This window comes from Indicator indicator, chromosome 15, assembly GCF_027791375.1.
Source record: "Indicator indicator isolate 239-I01 chromosome 15, UM_Iind_1.1, whole genome shotgun sequence".
NCBI lineage: Eukaryota > Metazoa > Chordata > Aves > Piciformes > Indicatoridae > Indicator > Indicator indicator.
The window spans coordinates 13,344,936-13,366,604 of record NC_072024.1 but is presented as its reverse complement, the minus strand read 5'-3'; the positions used below and the strand labels follow the sequence as shown (position 1 = coordinate 13,366,604).

The 21,669-nt window shown below is 39.6% G+C and overlaps 1 protein-coding gene across 1 annotated transcript in view; it reads right to left on the bottom strand.

The window, feature by feature from the left end:
• EEFSEC (eukaryotic elongation factor, selenocysteine-tRNA specific) overlaps positions 1-21,669 on the bottom strand; it is a 124,526-nt gene that overhangs the window by 84,792 nt on the left and 18,065 nt on the right. Inside the window, exons 2-3 of the mRNA XM_054387378.1 lie at positions 4,334-4,541; positions 950-1,046 (exon numbers count right to left, since the gene is read on the bottom strand). Of these exons, the coding sequence (XP_054243353.1) occupies positions 950-1,046; positions 4,334-4,541 (305 nt within the window). The remainder of the gene's footprint in view (positions 1-949; positions 1,047-4,333; positions 4,542-21,669) is intronic.

The window sequence follows — 21,669 nt, the reverse complement described above, 5'->3', positions numbered from 1 at the left end:
TCTTAAAAATGAAACTTTCCTCCTATTCACTATACAACTCAGACTGTCCAAACAGAAACCCCAGAGCTTAGCAAAATGCCAAGCACTCACAACCACAATCAAAACTGGCAGTTACTATGATCTGAATACAAGCATGTCCCCAAAGAGTTCCTAGTTTCCTCTGATTTGGCAATCAAAATTAGCAAACCCAGTGGACTTAATTCCTTTATGCTTCAGCTTCTCAATCTAAAAATGGATTAAAGTCACCTCTACACTTCCTACAAGTCTTTTGGAAGCAAATTAACTGTTTGCCAAGTGTTCAAGACCACAGTGATGTGCGCCAAAGAAAAATCCAGGAGGAAATTAATCATTCTGAATGCAGAGCAGTATTTGAATGGAGTCATGAGGCCACAGAAAATAATGAAAATTAAAACAATATAAGGACTACCTGCACCCTGGTTCAGCCCTGTCCACCCTGTGCAAGGAATGAGGTACAGACTGTTTAGAATTAAAAGAAAAAAAAAATCCACACACTCAAGCACTGGGTCATAATATACACAGGAAGGAAAGAGGCAATTCCTAACGTGTAACTTTTAAGTGCCTGACTTCACAGCTTCACTGTTTTGTTAACTGTGGTACAACTATAAAACACCTACCAAGGATATGACAGAATTTTAAAGTTTTTTTTTGTTCCTTATGTTTCATAATTCTTTACTTCAGTGTCACTACATGTGATAGCTGTTTCTTAAGAAACTGAGGCCTGGTAGGTGAAAAAGGAGGACCACTTTTGAGGCATGCCACCTCAACTTCTCCAGTTACTGGAAGGAATCCGTAGAGAATCAGGTTCCTAAAAACTGACATTAATGCAAGAATTCCTCAGTTCTAGAGATTAATACACTGTACTCTTTCTAAAGACTTCAAGAAAAGTTTGAGCACATTTAATGTTGTTATTATGATCTTCAGCAGGTACCTCAATTAATTCAGAAACACCTAGAGGATTCTCAGACTCTGGGGCTTCTGGTCCACCGGGCTTTGCTGCAACAGCAACAATAGGACACCCACAGAACCTGTAAGAGAGAAAGACTCCCACCATTAGACCACAGATCTCCTACATGTGTTATCTGACAATGAAGGCAAAAAAGCTCCCTCAAATCCCAGTTTATCTGCTCTTCCCCCATAGTGAGTAACTGATAATCTTCTTGAATTACTGGCATCTGAGCTACTTGACTTTGTTATGAAATCCTCAGTCCTGTTTACTGTGAGCTACTGATTCAACTCTGTAGCAGTCAAAAGGAAGACTTCAGCTTATTTCAGACGTTGGGTCTGTTTCCAGTCCTACTGCAGTGGCTTTGCATCCAAGGCATTTTACCTGGAGATTAGCACTGTTTTTAACTTCCATTAAAACAATTTTAATCCTAGATGTAGAGTCATAACCTTGAAAAGAGAAGCCAAATGCAAGATGGCACATACTGCCTACCCTAGTCTGCAGGCAGACTGCAAGATCTGCAGACAAGAGAAAGATCTAAAACTACTGAAATGGAAGTTCAGGAAGCTCACAAATCTCAAACTCTTCTCAGAGAGAGCACTACTGCCAAAGTTGATCTCAGTTCAGCTTTTCTTGTACAATAAATTTTATTCTTCAAGTCCTTAATATTCAGTAGCTTTACATATATAAAACAGTAAGCAGACACCTTTTGCTCCCTAAAATGTTTGAATCCTCTGATAGCTTGTTTTGCTAACATCTTGGAAAAGGAAGTCAGATGATATGTCAAATGATTACTGCATTTTTGCAAAAGTCAGGATTAACCATATTAAAAATATTGAAGTAATGAAATAATAATCAGCAATAACACAAAAAGTCATTGGTTCACATAAATACTTCATTTTTATGTAATACATTCACTCCCGAAGTAATTATTGTTGTCATCTTTTTTGACACCCACCCTCTGCTGATTTTCTCTCAAGATAGGAGTGAACTCGAAGAAAGAAAAGCAGTGCCTTGATAAAGAAAAAAGTACTAAGTTCTACTGAGAGACCTCATTTAGTAACCAAACAGTAATCAAGCATGTAAGATATTTTCTTCATTTATATGCCTTAAGTCTGAGGCACCTAGAGACAAACTCGTAATAAAAACATGCATGGAAATTTCCTGTGATTTAACCATGAAACTTTTGGAAACTTATTTCCATACAAACATTGTAGGACACTGTATTGCATAAATAGAAATTTGTGCTGAACAAAATGCTTTACTGCTTTTCCCATACACCAGAACAAACCAGAGCAATCAGACACTGTCTTTAGAGACACTTCTAAACATGATTCAGCCCTACTAAAACTCCTACTGCTCTATCACACCGATTTATTGTCAGCACAGTTTAAACTCTGCTGGACAAAGATAAAAGGTGGCATGTGCAAAGATTTTGAAAAGTAGAAAATCCATTCATAGAGGCAGTTTACTTTTGGTATCACAGAATCACATTAATTCATAGAACAGATATTGATTAGGTCGAAGTGTCAAACTACTCCAACATACAACAGTTACTTTCCTCTGTCTAGTTTGTTGGGGGTTTTTTGCCCTCCATGGAATCATCTGACAAAACTTCAGTAACTTCCCCAGGATCAATGGCAACACCTACCCACCCTACAGCTACAACAGACTTCCGATTTTCTTGCTGCTGTGGAATTGTGCATGCATGGCTGTGTGTGGAGAGAAGTAAAAACCAAGTAAACCTTTCCCAGAAAAAAAACGCTTGTTGCAAGTGTTCGGGGTCAGAGGCAGGTGTCAAATGGTCTTAGTGTATGCCCTGTTAAAAAAAGTAGTTTAGAAATACAAAACCAGTTAAAACACATGCATGTGGAAATTCAAAGATGAGTGGGAAAGAGGCTGTTGAGAAACAGCACATGCCTGAGACAGAATAGGACGAGCAATTTACAATCAAGCCCAGGTTAGCAGTCCTTTCAAAGCACCATAAAGCAGAGGCTGCACATGCAAAACCTGATTTTTTGTTATGAGAACAATACATAAAAACATCCAATAAAAAGAGCTTTTCTAGGATCCAAAGTTCAAATGTAAAACTGTCACGTCAAATGATTAATTAAAACCTTTCTCTCCAGGTGGAATCATGGCTGTTGTGATCAGCTGATACAATCCTCATTTTAAAAGGGAGCTAGAGGTAAGGACTTGACATCATGTCAAGTGTTTCAAAAAACTCACTTCCTCTGCAGTTTTGACAAAGTCTGCAATTTTTAAGACATTCTATAAAGACCCATCTGCACTCCAGGATATAAAAAGAAGACAATTCAAACAGCACACATAAGAGTGTTTCTGAACACTGGTTTCCTTACAAAAAATCTGTCTTCCTTTTAGGAATATATAGCTAGAAAGGTCTTTTCCTCCCATTATTCACAAAATGATACTTGACTAAACGAAGAATGAAGTAAAATCTAAAATTTTCTGAACTTTATTATGTCAATGCTATCTCCATTGGGATTACCTGTGAATTTCATCAACAAACTCACAGCTCAAACTTGCAGCCATAAACCCTGTTGATGTAAAATACTTTGAAGTATTGAAGGTCTCTACTCTCTCCCCTAAACCAAGGGGCAGCAACCTCCAAACAAAAGCAAGCCACCCTGTATTTATTTGCCCTTAAATCAACAGCTACCAGAGAACTGAAAGTTGTAGGATTTTAAGTTCATGAGAGAGAATTTCACTTTCTTGGTGACTTCTGTACCATTCTCAGCACAATGAACGCATCCAAGAAAAACAAAGACACCAAGATCTTCGTAATCACTATTGCAGTAGTTACATAGTTGAAATAGGACCTTGCCCTACCACAACAAATAAGTTAAGGAGGAACTGCCATATCCAACCAAGCTTTGCTTTTTCAGTCTTGGTGGAATTCTCTCCTCTGTACAATGAATTCTATTTCTTTGAGTTTTGAAATCAAAATACTTACAGAACACAACAGAAGTTGCAATTAAATAAATTGAAGCATACATAAATTAAAGCAAACAAACACACACACAAAGAAAGAAACAAACAAACCCCCCAAAACTGCAAACAAACAAAAACCCCCAACAGACACCCAAGAGATATTCACTTGGATATTCTGGCTCTGTTTTACTCAATCTGAACTCCAAGCAGCCCATTAAACTGAAAAGCCTTATTATAGGAATTTTTTTCTCTACACATGATACTTGAAGATAGAAATTCAGGACTGTATTTCAGTTTCTTTCCATTCTCATCATCTTTGCTAGAGGTCTTGGTGTATATTTAGAAGCACGTTGGAAGGGAAAAGTGGGAGAAGTATCTGTGTCAAACGTTTAGCTGTTAATATTACTGTTAACTTACTTAGTATTTTCCAAGGTCTTCTGCATTTTCTTAGTCATCTTCTCAATGGCACTTTGTCTCTTCCCTTCTGGAAGGAGATCTATTTTGTTCAGAACTACCACCATCTTCTGGCAGGCAATTTGCCCAATTACCAAGCACTCTGCTGACTGCGTCTGCATTCCTTTTGTCACATCTATTACAAGCATCATCAAATCGATAATCTGGGCACCTGGAAGAGAGAGAATTCACAGTCAGTATTGCAGCAGCATAAAAAGATTAAAGATAATTTTCTCAAAGAGTTTCCATTAAAACTGTCAGTGTGTCTACAAATGCCCAGTAATATGAACAAAGCACAAGTTGAAGCAAGCATCAAATGTGTTTGAAAATAAGACGCTGGGAACCTCAGGTCTTCTACCTACCACTGGATCATAAAACAGTGTGGAAGTGTGGGACAGTTTACATATTTCTCCATATTAACAGTTCAAGTTTAAGAATGTTATCACTGCAGTTTAAAAAAAAAATAAAAAAACCACCAACAACAAAAAATTACTCTTGCAGCAACACAAGGAGAGCGTTTGTCTCAATTAAGAAAGATAATCTAAGAAGCTAAGCAGCAATATAGCACAGCCACAGAAAGACAACACCACAGCAGCCAGTTGCACACTCAGAGCAACCCCAGTAAGAGCCAGCTACATGTCACGTAACTACATCTGCAACCCCCTTGCTCCCCACCATTTCTTTTATCAAATTTTGGACTTCGAAAGAAATGAAGACAAGATGACCACCACCACAGATAGGCTTACCTCAAATCTAAATAACTTCTGACAATCCCTCACTGTGAGAACAAAGAGATTTAAACTCTGAAATTGTCCTGATTCAGCTCTACCTAACTTGAATATGTACTTTATACACAGCCACAAAAAGATACAATTCTTAGATCTCCTCAAGAAAAAGTTCATGAGTTAAAGTCTGAAATTCTTCAGCATGATTGGAAACTTCAATGATCTCCGGAGGTCCCTTCCAATCCCTACCATTCTATGATTCTATGAATCTATGATGATTTTTATTTTATTTTCCAAAGTATTGTTGTCAGGAACCCTTAATCCTTTGATAAAAGCAACCAGAATTTTGTAGATTTATATTAGTTTTCAAGGGAGCTCAGAATTTTCCTGCCTCATTACAGGTAACTAAAATACTCCGAATTAAAAAAAAGTGTGCAAAAGACGTTAGTGTTGAGAAAGTTTAAACACATGATACTAAATTAAAATCTAAAGCCAAACTACCTAAAAATTATCTGTCAAAAAAAACACATTTGGAAAGATGATGGGAGGCCAGAAATCATTTAGAATTGCAGCACTCTGAATTTAAGTACTTTTAATACTTGTCTTAAGCTTTTGATGAGAAGAACAAAAAATCGATACAAATGTTCCTTGTTCCTTCACCCTCTCTAGCCTTCCCCTTCCCTCCCACCCCCCTTTTTTCCTTTCCTTAAAAAAATAAAAAGCTTTTACAATGCCTATGACAACAGCTACCCTTGTTCATAATTCCCATGAACTCAGGATAGGAAATCATTCTGGGGTTGAAGTGCATGGGTGAATGAGTGGGTGGGAGCCACAAAAAAAAAAAAAAAAAAGGAAAAACAACTGTGGTTACAAATGACTATTTTCAACCTATCAAAGCTTTCATCTTGTAATAATGAATGCTAAGACCCTCAAAGCACTAGTTGGATAATTATGACATTTGCAAAGCTCCTGCAGAATCTTCACCAATCCTATCAGATATGTCTCTCCATGACAAATTGAGGATAGACTTTATATCTTCAAAATTTCCCAATCCCTCAGTCTTCTCCTAGACAGATTTACATTTTGTTTCATTCTAGAAACCATTCCTTAGTTGCCCTTCATCCATGCATAATAGTTTAGTAAATATGGAAATGAAATAGTTTAGGCAAGCCACCACAAAGTGCACTGGGAGGCACAAACCCAAGATTTCTAATCAGGAAAGGTGGCAGGTCACTTGCAGCAAGATGACAAAACTATAATCCCCTTCTATTGAACATGGAACATCTCATTCCTCATAGCACATACATATGAATGTAAGCAGATTTAAAACATGTTTAACTTTATAATCACTGTTCAAATCATTTCCATCATAGTAGTAATCAATCAACACACTACAATGCTGGATTTCAGTCAACAAAAGGAACCACATCTGAAGAATTTTCTACAGATCAACATTCAACTAGGAAAGGTGAGGTGAGGATGGACTGTTAAGAGTATTCTCATATGTGTAATCTCACTTGGAAAGACCTTTTAATTGAGGCATAAAAATGTCACTCATATCAAGCAGAGATACAAAATACAGTACCAAGAACAAAGCAAGGTGACAATCTCTCTCAATACACCTGGCACCATCTGACCATGGAACGCCTGTCGCAAGCTCCTATGTGAAATAGAACAGAAAAGGACTTCAAGCACTTTGCTTTCACTCAAAAAAAAAAGAGACAGGATATGATCCTACACAGTTAAGAAGAGTGATATGGAAGAGATAAGTGTTCTTCAAGCCCTCAAAGGAGGCAAACTGCTTGAAATTACTCTGAATGAATTAGAGGCACATATGAAGGACAGCTCTGCGTATAAGGATGCACAGCACTTAAAAATATTTTATCTGTGCCGGAACAGGTCATATAAAAAGTTAAATTAAGGTATTCAAATTATTTCTCCTACAGAAAAAAACCAAGGTGTAACCTTTTATTTGCTCTTTTAGCCATGAAAGAGGTGTTTAAGAACATTCAGAAAGATAAAGAGTCCCCTGGATGTGATTTCTCACTTGATTTGAAAATGAAAGATCAACTACCAGAATATCCTTGGTGTAATGACATACAGCTTAGATGTAGCCCTGTAAAAAGCAAATGAAACAAACTAGTTGTCATCAAGAAAACACAACAGGGTGGGGAAAGATGGGAATTATATTGCAAGATAGGCAGCTAAACCACACTAAACACACAAAATGAAGTAGATAGTATGAGTGAAGAAAAACAAACAAGAAAGATAACACATGAATAGGGAGAATCTGGATGACAGCCAGATATGGTAAAAAGATGCAAGAGCAGCAGCACAGCATCACAGAGAGAAGACTGCAAGAAGTGCCAGTTAAACATGGGTGGATGCAGCACTTTTTTGTACCACAGAAGTGACAGGGAACATGGAACTTGAGAGTAAGAAAAAAAACCTTCACAGAGAAGAGAAAGGATAAAAAAAGTTCGGCTTCTGCTTTCAGCAGAAGCCAACCCACTATTGCTTCTTAATTTTGGGGAGTATCTGTTTATGAACAGTTGCTAGGGAAGTAATTCATTACTCTTTACCCATGGAACTAGTTGAGTCAAAGATATCATAGATTATGACAAGCTGCCAAAGTCCTGAAGGCAGCAACTCACTTTCCCTAAACTGGTCATCACCTCCATTTCTCCAAGGGAAAAGCAAAATGGTAACGGTTGCATCACACTGTCTCACTCTTGAGCCTGAAAGAACTCACCAGCTGCTGCCTAAATACCCTGGAAAAAACAAAGGACCCAGAAGACTAGCATGCATTTAAGAAGTATGTATCAAAGAACTTCTAATCATTAGAAGAACACTCTCTGCATGTCTGTTATTTGACATACCTTTACAGAAATAGAAAGAAAAGCCTACCCAGAGTTCTAGGCAACAAGGCTGCAGACCTCCACCTCCTGCGTTAGATTCCCTCCTCTTAAACATGTTTAGTGTCACATCCACTTTTGATTTCTACACATCTTCTATAAATAAATCACGCTTGATTTTGCTTACTGAAGCTAAAACAGACAAGCTCTGCAACGTCTATATTCTGCTGCCTCACATCCTTACATAAAGGCATACAATTAACAAAACCAGATCTGTTAGACAGGGAAACACCACACAAGTATCCAACCTACAGAACTTGTTTCAGTTCTGCCTGTACATGAACTCCAAACACCTTCTCTTTGTGCAACCTGTTACATGGTTGTAAATCACACACCCGAACTCCCAGACTGAGCTGTGTGTGGATGGAATCTTACAGCAAAGCACAACATTTACAGTATGCCAATTAACTTAGGGGAAAGAAAATCAAAACATTTCAGCCTCTCATACTACTTTCTAAATTGCATTATTATATGTGCACTGTGTCCACTTTCAGAAACATTTGGTTATAAATTCCAAGCTCTAAACTAGCTGGGGATTTCATCCTTATCGAAAAGGAGAACCAAAAGGTATTTTCCATAAACAATTGTTTTATCTTTGACAAATGTAGGTCAAGAGTATCAGAGCATTTACAAGTGCTACTATTTTGGCAAGCAGAAGTTTGATACTGCATTAGATTCCACATAATCCATCAATATAAAGTTGACTTGGCTCCAAAGGTTAAAACCTGAGCTAGCAGAGGGAAGAAGAGGGACTCAAGTCCCTGTGTGACTGAGGGGAGGTTTTACTGCCCCAGAAGCACAGAACATAGCACAGATTGAGTCGTGGCTTCTTTAAGCTACTGTGCTCTGTCCTGCTGTAGTAATCTTTTTAGCTGACTTTGCACAAACAGTACAACTCCTGTTCACATGCACCAAAAGGAAGCTGCAAATAGAATTTGAAATGTAAAAATAAAGTAATTGTGGACCATGGGCTATAATTTGATTTCATGCTTTACAAGGAAATGAAAGAGAACTTCCTTAAACATACATTTAAAAAAAAAAAAAAAAAAGCTTTTTACCATGTTAGGATTTCCTCCAGCACAGAAGAGAAAATAGGATTGTAGAAAATGTACCGTTCTCAAGTATCATTGCTACTCAGGGGCAAAGCTCTGTTTTAATGTGCACTTCCCATTCTGGGGAAGAGGAAATTCTTCAATTAATAAACCGGGTGGACTGAGGCGAGTTTTTAAGGTTTAATCAATTTCATCTGCACATTGGATAAAAAGACCAACTATTCTACCATTTTTGCCTCCCCTAGCCCCCTTTCATAAAAATAATAAAATCAATGTTTTATTCTAAATTCTTTGAGGTTAGTATCTCCTGTCTCAGGAAATATTGTCTGTATCATGCAGGGAGTATGAAACGTCCCCCTTCCCAAACACCCTCTCCCTCTTTTTTTGTTAAAAATCTTTATTCAAAAACAACTAAATTATTCCCTGCTTTCATATACAGTAGCACCTTGGGAGATGCTACAAGTCACACAGGATTTTGTTAAGTACTTTAGGGGAGGCACTGTGATGAATACTGAAGATGTTTTATGGGATAGGAAGTCACCCAAAATTTAAACATAAATAGGAGGTGTAATGGGGGATAGAGACGTGCACACAACTGGAGTGCATGAATTACACATGAAGAAACCCTCTGTAAAGCAATGCAAATCATGGATCAAAACTGACAGAACTTTCATTAGGAAACACTTTGAAAAGAACAGGAACTCACAGAGTTCAAGTGTCTCACCACTGCTTCCCAGGCATGCCATTCCTAAAGATTTCAGCAGCTGCAAGCACAAACAGGGAGCTGTGCAGCTTCCAACTCTGGGTATCCTGAACACCACTGTCAGAGTCAGACTGGCAACCCCCAAGATTTCATTCTGAATACATAGTAAGGGTGAGGTCTGCAACAAGTGATGTCCCAGGAGTCAGTACTGGGTCCAGTCTTGTTCAACATATTCATTAATGACCTGGATGAAGGAACAAAGTGTACCCTCAGCCAAGTTTGGTGATAGAAAATTGGGAGGAGTGGCTGACACACCAGAAAGCTGTGCTGCCATCCAGCGTGACCTGGACAGGCTGGAGAGTTGGGCAGAGAGTAACCTTACAAGGTCCAACAAGGGGAAATGTAGGGTACTGCACCCTGGAAGAAATAACCCATGGTATCAGTACAAGCTGGGGGCTGACCTGCTGAAAAGCAGCTCTGTGGAAAAGTCCTGGTGCACAACAGGATGACCATGAGCCAGCAATGCACTCTTGTGACCAAGAAGGCCAATGGCATCCTGGAATGCACCAAGAAGAGTGCAGCGAGCAGGTTGAGGGAGGTTATTCCCCTGTCTGCTCTGCCTTGACAAGGCCTCATCTGGAACAGTGTGTCTACTTTTGGGCTCCCCAGTTCAAGGAGGACAGGGAACTGCTTGAGAGGGTACAGCAAAGGGCAACAAAGATGACTAGTGGACTACAACATCTGTCTTATGAAGAAAGACTGAGGGACTTGGAGCTTTTTATCCTGAAGACTGAGAGGGGATGTTATCAATGCTTATAAATACTACAAGGATGGGTGTCAGGAGCATGAGGTGTCTTGGTCCTCTTTTGGAATAGGAGAGAGGGAAAACAAGTAAATGTGGGTCAAGGTAGGTGTTCGTCAGTGATGTGTTTCAAGGGTACCCAGCTACAGGACAAGAGGTAGTGGGCACAAAGCTGAACACAGGAAGTTCCCTCTAAACAGGAGGGGAAAATTCTTTACATTGAGGGTGGTGGAGCGCTGGAACAGGCTGCTTGTCTCTGGAGTCATTCAAATCATGCTTGGACACCATACTGTGCAACCTGCTCTACATGAACCTGCTCTGGCAGGAGTGTTGGACTAGATGATCTGCAGAGGTGCCTTCCAACTCCTGTCATTCTCCAATTCTGTAATTATATGCATTACGTTTGATTTCTGAACAAGAAAGAAACTGCTGCTTGCACAAATTCCCTTTAAATAAAAGCCAGCCCCTAAAGTCTTCCCTAAACAAGGAAAAAAGCATGTATGACCATAAGGGCTTAAACCCATGTCTTACATGTCAAAGGCACCTGGTTTTCTACAGTTTTACTTTTAATCCCGAGTTCAACTTGACAACAAATAGTAAGTGCTGGAAACAGATCATTGCTAATAAAGAATAACTTGGGTTCTTTTGCAAAAGACCTTATGCAAAAATCCACTCAAAATATACTTCATGCTTTATCTACCAGACGGTAACAGTGTGCAATATTGTCCTCTAGAGGATAAAGGCAATGAAAGCCTCCACCTTCTCTGTTGTCAAGTCATTGATGGATCTTGTTTGAGTATGTTCTAACTACGTGTCAGAAACGAGTCTGTGCTCTTCAAAGGGAGGAAATGCCTATAATGATTACAGCATGTCAATAAGCTTGATTTGCCATGCTGAAGTAGCACTAACAAAGCTGATAAGGTCTCCATGAAGGTCATGCTAAGAAAGACTGAGGTAGATCTTCAAATATTCTATTATATGCTGATGTAGCTACTGCAGTATTGCATCCAGGATTAAACTTAAATCAAATGGAGGAACTGAAGAAAACATCAAACTGTAAAGTGAGAACTCTCAAGAAAAGCATTACAAGACAGGAAGAAAGAAGGTCAAGAGATCCTTGTAAGCCTTTGCAGAACGTAAGGAGTCCTGTGCTGCCTTTCGCCTCTTCAGAGAAATATTGTACACTGGATCATCCATGAAGCCCCAAATGACCCTGGAAAACTTGATCTAGATTAGAGGTGGCCCACTTACAGATGGTTGGCCCACCTTTAAAGGGGTAAAACCAGGTGACTTCCAACCTACAACAGGCCTAGGAGTTGAGATGGGCTACTCTGAAAACATGAGAGGAAAAAAAGATACACTTGAGCCTGTGATACAGACAAAAATTTAGCACTGACATAGCTCAATGTATTATTTTCCAGTGACTCCCTGATGTACTTAGAGAACTGTATGGGCTTGCACTGCTCAGTCAGCAGTGATAGCAAAATTAAAGCTCAGACCAGTCAGTTCAACTCAGCAACACCAGCCAGCTCTCCTCTGGATGAGCAAGGTGACCCAGCTGTTGTAAAGGCTCCAGGGAGAGCCAGCATTGGCACAAAGGAAGCAGCAGGACCAGAGAGCCAGGAGCTGCAAATGAAAAAAAAAAAAAAAAAACCAAAAAAAAAAAAAAAAAAAAAAAAAAAAAAAAAAAACCAGAAAAAGCAAAGCAAGCCTCCTGCTTCTAAGGACAGGACACTGCTGTAGACCAAGTTCATAAAACAGCAGCCTGGGGAACTTCAGAAAAACTTAAGGCTGAATAAATAGCCAATGTATTGTTAGGAAGTGTTGGAAGAAGCTTATTAAGTACACAGATGCTTACACAAAACTACTGCTGTGACTTTAGAAAATAACAGTCATGATATACTGTTCAATGCAAAATTGGTTTATGCTTAGGAAGCAGTCAAAAAGGGTGAATTATTAGACTGTGATCACAGAATGGTAAGCATTGGAAGGGACCTCTGGAGTTCATCTAGTCCAACCCACCTGCTAACACAGGTACACCTAGATCAGGCTGCACAGGAATGCATCCAGGTGGGTTTTGAAAGTCTCCAGAGGAGACAACTCTAAAACCTCTCTGGGCAGCCTGTTTCAGTGCTCTGTCAACCTCAAAGTAAAGAAGTTTCTCCGTAAGTTCAAGTGAAACCTCCTGTGCTCTAGTTTGTACCTGCTGCCCCTTGACACCCACCCTTTAGATATTTATATATATTTATAAGATTCCCCCTCTCAGTCTTCTCTTTTCCAACCTAACAGTCTCCAGGTCTCCCAGCTTCTCCTCGTAAGCGAGATGCTCCAGGTCCCAAATCATCCTCAAGGCTCTCTGTTGGACTCTCTCTAGTAGTTCCCTGTCTCTCTTGAAATGGAAAGCCCAGAACTGGACACAACACTCCAGGTACAGCCTCACCAAGGCAGAGTAGAGAGATAAGAGAACCTCCTTTGGCCACACTCTTCTTCATGCATTTCTGTCCCTTCTTGGCCACAAGAACACATTGCTGGCTCACAGTGAACTTGATGTCCACCAGGACTCCCAGGTTCTTCCCCGCAGAGCTTGCATTCCAGCAGGTCAACCCCTAACCTATATTGACGTCAGCATGGGGTGGAGGAGTCTACACTTACCCTTCTTGAACTTCATGGAATTCACCTCTGTCACCAGTCTGTCCAAGTCTCAAGAGCAACACAGTCTCCTGGTGTCAGCCACTCCACCCAGTTAAGTATCAAGAGCCACCTTGCTGAGAGTACCCTCTGGCCCTTGATGAAGATGTCAAACAAGACCAGTACTGACCCCTGGGAAAAACCACTAGCCACAGGCCTCCAACTAAACCTTGCAACATTGACCACAACCCTCTGTGCCCTGTTATTCAGCCAGTTCTCAATCTCACTGTCCAATGACATAATACTGCATTTAGATCTAATCACTTCATAAGTAAGAAATCTGAAAGATAAAGCGGCTACACAAAAAGGAAAGACAACAAATGCAGTTAAGTTCTTCACACACAACTTCATTTACAAAAAAAAAATCCATGCTAACAGCATGCAATGACAAAAATGCAAGAAGCTGGGCAAGAGAAGGGAAATAAAACACCTCTAATAACAGCACAATCAATTATATAATGGTTTATATAATGGTAAACTGCACAACAATTCCAAACTCAATACTGCTAGCCATAATTTGGCTTCAGACAAATGAAAAACACAGAATTAATATTTACTTGAGATTTTTTAAAGTTGCATCCAAAAGGATGAGGTTTCATTGCTTATAAAACATTCAAGTTTTCATCCTGTGTAAAAGGCATTAGGATGAAACTTACAGCAAAGGACACTTAGTGTCATCATTTACTTACTTGCTTTGATCTTCTGAAACATTCACTTAGACTGTTCCAAACAAAACACAACAAATTAGATGAATAACTACTAGGGTCTGACATTTCAATTCCTGTTCCTCTAAGTATTTCTGAAGTAAACCAGAAAATCAGCACAAATAAGAATGCTTTCCCTTCATCTACAGGAAAGAAAATAATCCTTGTCTTGTAACAAGAAATGCCATGTAACATGTATCACATGTAAAAAGGGAGGTATGGCACCATATATGAAGGGTGAGTGTCAAGAAGATGAAGCCAAGCTCTTCTCAGTGAAGTCCAAAGACAGGACAAGGAGGAACAGGTGAAAGTTGGAGCATAGGAGGTTCCACGTGAACATAACGAAGAACATTTTCACTGTGGGGGTGCCAGACCACTGGAACAGGCTGTCCAGAGAGGAGTCTCCTTCTCTGGAGACATTCCAAACCCACCTGAACACATTCCTGGGTGACTTACTCTAGATGATCCTGCTCTGCAAGGGGGTTGGACTAGATTATCTTTCAAGGTCCCTTCCAATCCCTAGCATGCTGTGATATGAAAGAAGACATCAACCTTCTTCCATATGCAGCAAAGTCCTTATCTATTACTAAGTACTCTGAATTGACCTTGTACCTTGTACTGACAAGGTAGAAAGTGGACAGTCCAAAAGAGACCTCTACATATTTCAGGGCTGAAAATATGAAGCGTGGTAGGGTTTTCAAAAGCCTACGTATCTTGAAAAAGCAACAGTCCTTCCAAGTAGACACAGATGACTGCTACAAAAAAGTTACCATTTGCTGAATTACACAACACAGTGGTATTTCACAGCTGCACTGATTTCTTTCTTGGCTTGAAGTGGAAAGTGCATAAATTGTGAATTAGTTAGCAAACATTAACTTTTTTAAGTGTCACTCATAAGGATATGCAAATACAGATGGCAATAAAGCTAGAACATTAAATATTTAAGGTACTGCACAAAACTAGAGTAAAAGTTACCTAACATTTTAGGCTGAACATAATGATACAGCTCATCATCCTTGGAGTACAATCTGTGGCATATAGCAAGAAAAACAGCTATGTCATACACTTGAAAGCAAAACAAAACACAGAAAAATTTGGTTGTTATCATCTGGGCTAAAACCATTTTTTTTTTTTAAGCTACAAAAAGGTTCACTTCCACAACGTGGCATCCAGACTATAAAATACCTCAACAAGAAAAAGCCACATCAAACTTCTGGGTTCTCAAATTACGTATGAGCATGGCACTTCTAATTTCACTGATTCATCTCAGACTCAGGAGTTTGCAGTGAAGTGCTCTGTTCCTCCTGTCTAGAGTTGTTGAGTTTATTAAGTAGAATCATAGAATGGTTTGGGTTGGAAGGAACCTCCAAAGGTCATGTAGTCCAACCTCCCTGCAGTGAGCAGGGACATCCTCCACTAGATCAGGTTGCTCAGCGCCTTGTTGAGCCTGACCTTGAATATCTCCAGGGATGAGGCCTCAACTACCTCCCTGGACAACCAAGGTTCCACCACCCTCATGGTAAAGAACTTGTTCCTAACATCCACTCTAATCTCCTCTTCTCTAATTTAAAACCACTGCCTCCCATCCTATCTCCACAGGTCTTTATGAACAGTCCCTCTCCAGCCTTCTTGAAGGCCTCCTTCAGGAGCTGGAAGGTCGCTATTAGGTTTCCCCAGAGCCTTCTCTTCTCCAGGCTGAAGAACCCTGGCTCCCTCAGCCTGTCCTTGTAGGAGAGGTGTTCCACTCCCCCAATCATCTTCATAGTCCTCCTTGTGACCCTCTCTCCATTAGGTCCATGCCTTTCCTGTGTTGAGGGATCCAGAGCTGGCTGCAGTACTCCAGGTGAGGTCTTACCAGAGCAGAGTACAGTGGCAGAATCACCTCTCTCAATCTGCTGGCCATGTTTCTTTTCGTGCAGCCCAGGGCACAATCTGCCTCCTGCACTACAAGTGCACATTGTTGGCTCATGTTCACCTTCTCCCAATTCCTTTTATGCAGGGCTGCTCACTATCACCTCATCACCAGCCTGTGTTGATAATGAGCATTGTTCTGATCCAGGTGCAGGACCCTGCACCCTGCACTTGGTCTTGTTGAACCTCATGAGGTTCACATGGGCCCAGTGAGGTTTCTGAAACAATGTGGCTAAGTACAGCAAATCAATACTTATATGCTCATGCTTCAGGAGGAAAAAAAAAAAAAAAAAGGTGCAAAATAAAAAAAACATAGACACTTGCAAAACCCCACTTTGACCTCCTCAGATGATACTGTGTGCTCAAGGTCTTAGTAAGATTTCCTACAGTCTAAGTGATTAGTTCATGTTTCAGACTTCTTATTCAGAGGTATTTTGCTTCAGTATCAAGGCCATGTGTGCTTTTGCACTCCTTTAAAGGATTAGTCATAACATAAAATTACACTTGGGCCTTATATATTGACCATAAATGGTCACTGGAGATCCATAAATCTTTGCAATAAACACTGAAAAACTAACAAGTCAAAAGAAACAAGATTAAAAAACAGAACAAAAAAAAACCCCACACAAAACCCAACAACAAACCCCCTTTTTCATAGTCTTGACTTGTATCAGCTTTACATTTGCTCTCTACAAGAGCTGCCACCAAGTTTCAAAAATCAGTTTGCATATGATAATGCTAAATATGTTGGAAAAAAAAACAAACCACAACCTACTACAAGGTATGAGCATTCTGCCCACTCCTTCTCAAAGAGGACAGGCAGACGTTATCCTTGAATCTGTTTCCAAGACCAGAAAGACCAATTGGTGGCTAAACAGTAGAATCAACAATCCTGAAGAACTAAAGGCACTGAACCTGCGTGAATGAGGACATGAGCTCATCCCCAGTTCTGCCAGACTTCCATACATCTGGAGTTTCCTGCTCTGTCTCTGAAGACTCAAAAAGAAACAGACTATTCCCAGCTTCAGAAATGTTGCACCTGTAACTTCTCCACTAACAACAAACACTGGAGCAGCAAGAATGAAGCCTCTGCAGTATCTATAGTTATTGAAATTCCTGCTACCTCACTGAGAGTACAGCATCCTAAGGCTTCAGTCTATAGTAGAACTTACATATTCCTATTTATATGAAATACAACAGTCATACAAAACCAGGTATGTACTGGAGGGAGGAAAGTAGTGCATTAAAGATGACTGGAATAACCTGATATAGTTTCCAAGGTTGTTTCAGGGACAGTAGTACACAGAGACAAACACTATCCACATGCACACATTTTCCTTCAAACCAATTAGTTGCTTCAGGCATTGAACTTCTGTACTAGCTTTTCCAAGAGCACAACTGATTGAAATGTTCCCTAACCAATGTGTTCATACTTCTGTATTGGACTACCACCACAGAATGTTAGGGGCTGGAAGGGACCTTGAAAGGTCATCTAGTACAACCCCCCCCCTGCCAGAGCAGGATCACCTATACCAGATCACACAGGAATGCATCCAGGCAGGTTTGGAATGTCTTCAGAGAAGGAGACTCCACAACCTATCTGGACAGCCTGTTCCAGTGCTCTGTCACTCTCACCCTGAAAAAATTTTTCCTTGTGTTCATGTGAAACCTCCCATGCACCGGCTTGTACCCACTGCCCCTTGTCCTATCTTTGCACATAATATCTTACATCAGTCCAGTACTGAGTTCAGAGGGGGGGTGCAAAAAACCCCAGACACCTGAACAATAACTACGAAGTTTCTGTAAATTCTGTGCTGTTTCACACTCAGCTCTTCATTTTTTCAAGTTCTTTTAAAATTCTTACAAGATGATATCATTACATTAGCATACCTGGGATTTGATCACATCCATGGCCATGTTGTGATATTAAAAAAAATAGCACATTTCAGAAAGCCTTCACAACTTGAGAATGTGCTATGCTTAGTGACCAACTAGTTGGGTTTTTCCCTCCCAGGCTATTGAAAAATTGTAACTACAGAGCATCTGTTGCCTCCCTCTGGGTGCTCAGAAGAATTACTGAGTTATGAACATCAGAGAACGTTTGTCAGAATTTCTTTAAGCATATGTTAGGCTATTTAATTTTAGATGACATCCAGGCTTGTTTGCCATATTTTGTGTCAACCTCTTAAAGCTAACCCTAGTCAAAGGATCTCTCACCATTAATTCTTGTTCAATCTTTTACCATATCTTAGAAAGATCAGTCCAAAGTAAATTTTCATGCAGCTGTCATAAGAAATAAGGAGTACGACCACATCAAGTGTACCTGAATATACATGTAGATGTGCAACTCCAAACTTGCACAACCTATAAAGAGGAGTTTGCATGCAGTTGGAAAACAGGTAAAGGTACGAAAGTTGTGCCTTAGAGGTACTGCTCAACCACCTTGAAATCCATCACTTTAAACTTTTCTCTATTTAAATCCAGTGCTTTAGGCCAACCACCTTGAAGATCACAAAATACAAGGGATCCCCCGAAAACATGCAAATTCACACCTTGACCACAGGGATTTGCTACTAGATTCTCTTCTCTCTACCTCTCTGTCAGTTCAAGGATGTTCATCTTACAGTACACCTGCAGCTTTAGATGGCTCAAGAAACACCAATAAGAAACTGATTTTAACCTTGTACAGACCAAGAGTGTATTTCTAGGAAACTAACAAAAACATATTTTCTTGAACAATTTTTAAAAGTCACCAATCCAAAACTAAGTTTCCAATTCACCAGATTCTAATCACTCTTCTTAAAACAAAACAAACAAAAAAAAAAAAAAAGGAAAATATATGGAAACCAGGTTAGTATGGGAAAAGTAATGTGATTTTATTCTTAAAGCATTTCAAGCCCTAAGGTACCTTGTCTTTGGAAATTAGTATTCACTGGTCATGGACCCCATACCAAGGAGCTTCTTTTGTACTAAAATCCAGTAACAGTATACTTTTTACAACACTGCACACAACATACTGTCCCAATAAAAGAATTATGATAGGCTATGGGAAGATTCATGCACTTCTCTCAGATATGTTTCATCTAAAGATGCTGAACAACATTTTTAAAATGAAATTAAGAAATGACATTTTTTTTCCCCTCCCCTCCCCCCTTTAAAAAAAAAATTAATTACAGACTGCTAGAGCAAAGAAAATAGTGATCTTTAATTCTCTCTTCACCCTCCACAATACTGAAATAACATCAGTCAGGGTTACAAACATCTGTAACTGCCAAGGGAATGTACAATACATTCAGAAACTCCAGGCCCACATATCCTGTAGCTCTGCACTTCACAAACAAAAGGTTGGGGAACGAAAGAGGGGGTGGGGTACAGGGAATAAAGGCTTAAAGATTAAAGTCACAGGCAGAGACAGACGGCTCCGTTTTTTAATAACTGAAAACACGAGTTGTGCCTGAATGTGCTCATTGTTTTATGGCAGGGGGGAGAGTCTACGCACGCTGGACTGGCTGGCGACAGAACTGCCTTTGCATCAAAAATAAGATTTACCAAAAGGGGGAAAAAAAAAAAAAAAGACACCAAACCCATGCCCTAATTTCCCCTCTTGTCAATGATGCATTCAGGTAGAAATCAACAAATTAGCCTACCTTGCCTTTATTAAATTGGGGAAAACTTCCCAACTCGAAGTACCTGATTGTCACAGACATGACTGATGCCTGAAGGCTTTATGCTACTACAACAACAATACTCATACAGAACAAACAAGCATATCTAAGGAAAAACTAGCTTATAAATCAACTTCTGATAGTTTATTTGCACAATAAAACCAGCGCTACAAGGTTAAAATATGTGATCTAAGCAGATTTTTATATGGATTCAAGAAATGTACCTATCATGAGGAATTTTTTATATCCATTTTAAAAAGCATCAGCTATACTTTAATCAACAAAAAGGTTCATGAGGTGCCTTCTCTTCAGTCACTACATCAAAGTTGTTCATTTAAAATTACATGCTGCAGTACTAAAAAATTGAAAATGTTTGGGTTCGGTTTTTAAAACAGTTTTTCTCTCAAATATCTAAGAGTACAAGATGCTTATGACTACTCAATATCCATGATTACACTTGTATATTACTGTAAATTTCCATAACATACGATTTGTTCAGATTGAAAATAGTCCTAATAAGGAGAAATATTTGGCATGACTTAGTGAACAGAGATTTTCCCGAGTTAGATCCCACCAGTGATTCAACCAGAAGTTGAATGCAATGAGCCCAGTTCCACTACCAGGTGCCAATGGACTACAGGTAAACAAGGAGTCTAAACAAACACATGAAACCAGAAACCACTAGATCATTCTTTCAGTTTTATTCTAATCTAGCCTAAGATGTTACTATAACAGAACATTTGTTTCATTGTTGGTTGGGGAGGTTTGTTTGGGTTTTTTTGTGGATGGTGGTTTTTTTACCTGCCAGCTCTGCTTTAAATATAGCCAGAAAGGAGATAATTCAACAAGACAACAGGCTCTTTTATCTAAAACCATGAGATTCCCAGTCATAACTTCTTGGGGAAGCCTAAAACAAGGAGCAGGGAAGCACACAACAGGAGTCAATGAAATGCAGTCTCCTGCCCATAGCAAGCATGCTGTTCAGGGAGGATTCAGTGGCCACAACACACAGCTCCTTAGCCAAAAAAAGTCAGACCTGGAATGCTCCAACTATCATTCACTCTTTGTTGATGCAATGCTTTTTTGCATCATCAGCCACTGGACCTCTTGTTGAGATGAAAAATATTGTGGAGAGTTACTGTCTGTTTAGGAAATAAAAGACAGAGTCCATGTCAGAAAGGGAATGGAAAGGAAAAGCTGAAACATGAGCTCATAAGCCTGTTACAGAGGATAAAGGCAAGCTTTGTTTTACTTTTTTCATACCAAGCACGAACTAGAGACTCATCACTGTTTTGAGCATAAACTGCAAAATTTTTGTATGCGACACTGCCAAGGCTTTTTCCTCGCATAACAAAACTAACTCCCCTTTCTCAAAAATAGCTTCTGCTGAAGCTCCAATCAAGCATTTAAACCTAGATGGAATCTCTATAATAGCAGACTATCATTCTGCCCATGCTATCCATTTTGATGCTTCAGAAACACACACAAAGGCATTCATATATAGTAAAGACAAACGTTGGTTATGCAATGAATGCTGTCCTGACGTTCTCATATGCACAGAAAAGTACAATCCAATTAATTTTTTTTTTTTAAACAATAAATGAAATCCTTTTGAGGACACACTGGCTAGTCACACTAAGAGTTAGGCAACTGTTACTAAATTGAAGATACTTCTTTGGACAAGAAGCATTAATTCTTTTTATACTTTCAAATACAGAAGGTAACCCAAAAATATAAGGCAATGTTTAAAAAGTACAGTCTTTGGGAGGTTGGATGGGGGGGGAAAAAAGGCAAACACTAGTAAAAAAAGTCTGTCCCCAGACAGAAACACTACCCACAAGTGCTGTCTCTACGAGAGCTCTGGGCAACAGCAAAAGGCAGCAAGGGAAAGCGCAGTCTGGATTCTAGTTTCTTGCTCTTAGGAAAAGGCGAAGAGGGTGGTAATTTACCGTGTACAACCAAATTGTACATGAAAGTTTAAAAGCCAGCCAATTAAAGCTAACATTATGGAAGGGAACTGGGGGTCCAAGTGGAACGCATTAGACACGCATTCCAGACAATGGCTCCAGAGTCCGCCTGCAAGGCAGATACTGTACAAAGTACAAAGGGTCAAGAAGTTCTTCTCAAAGCTAACC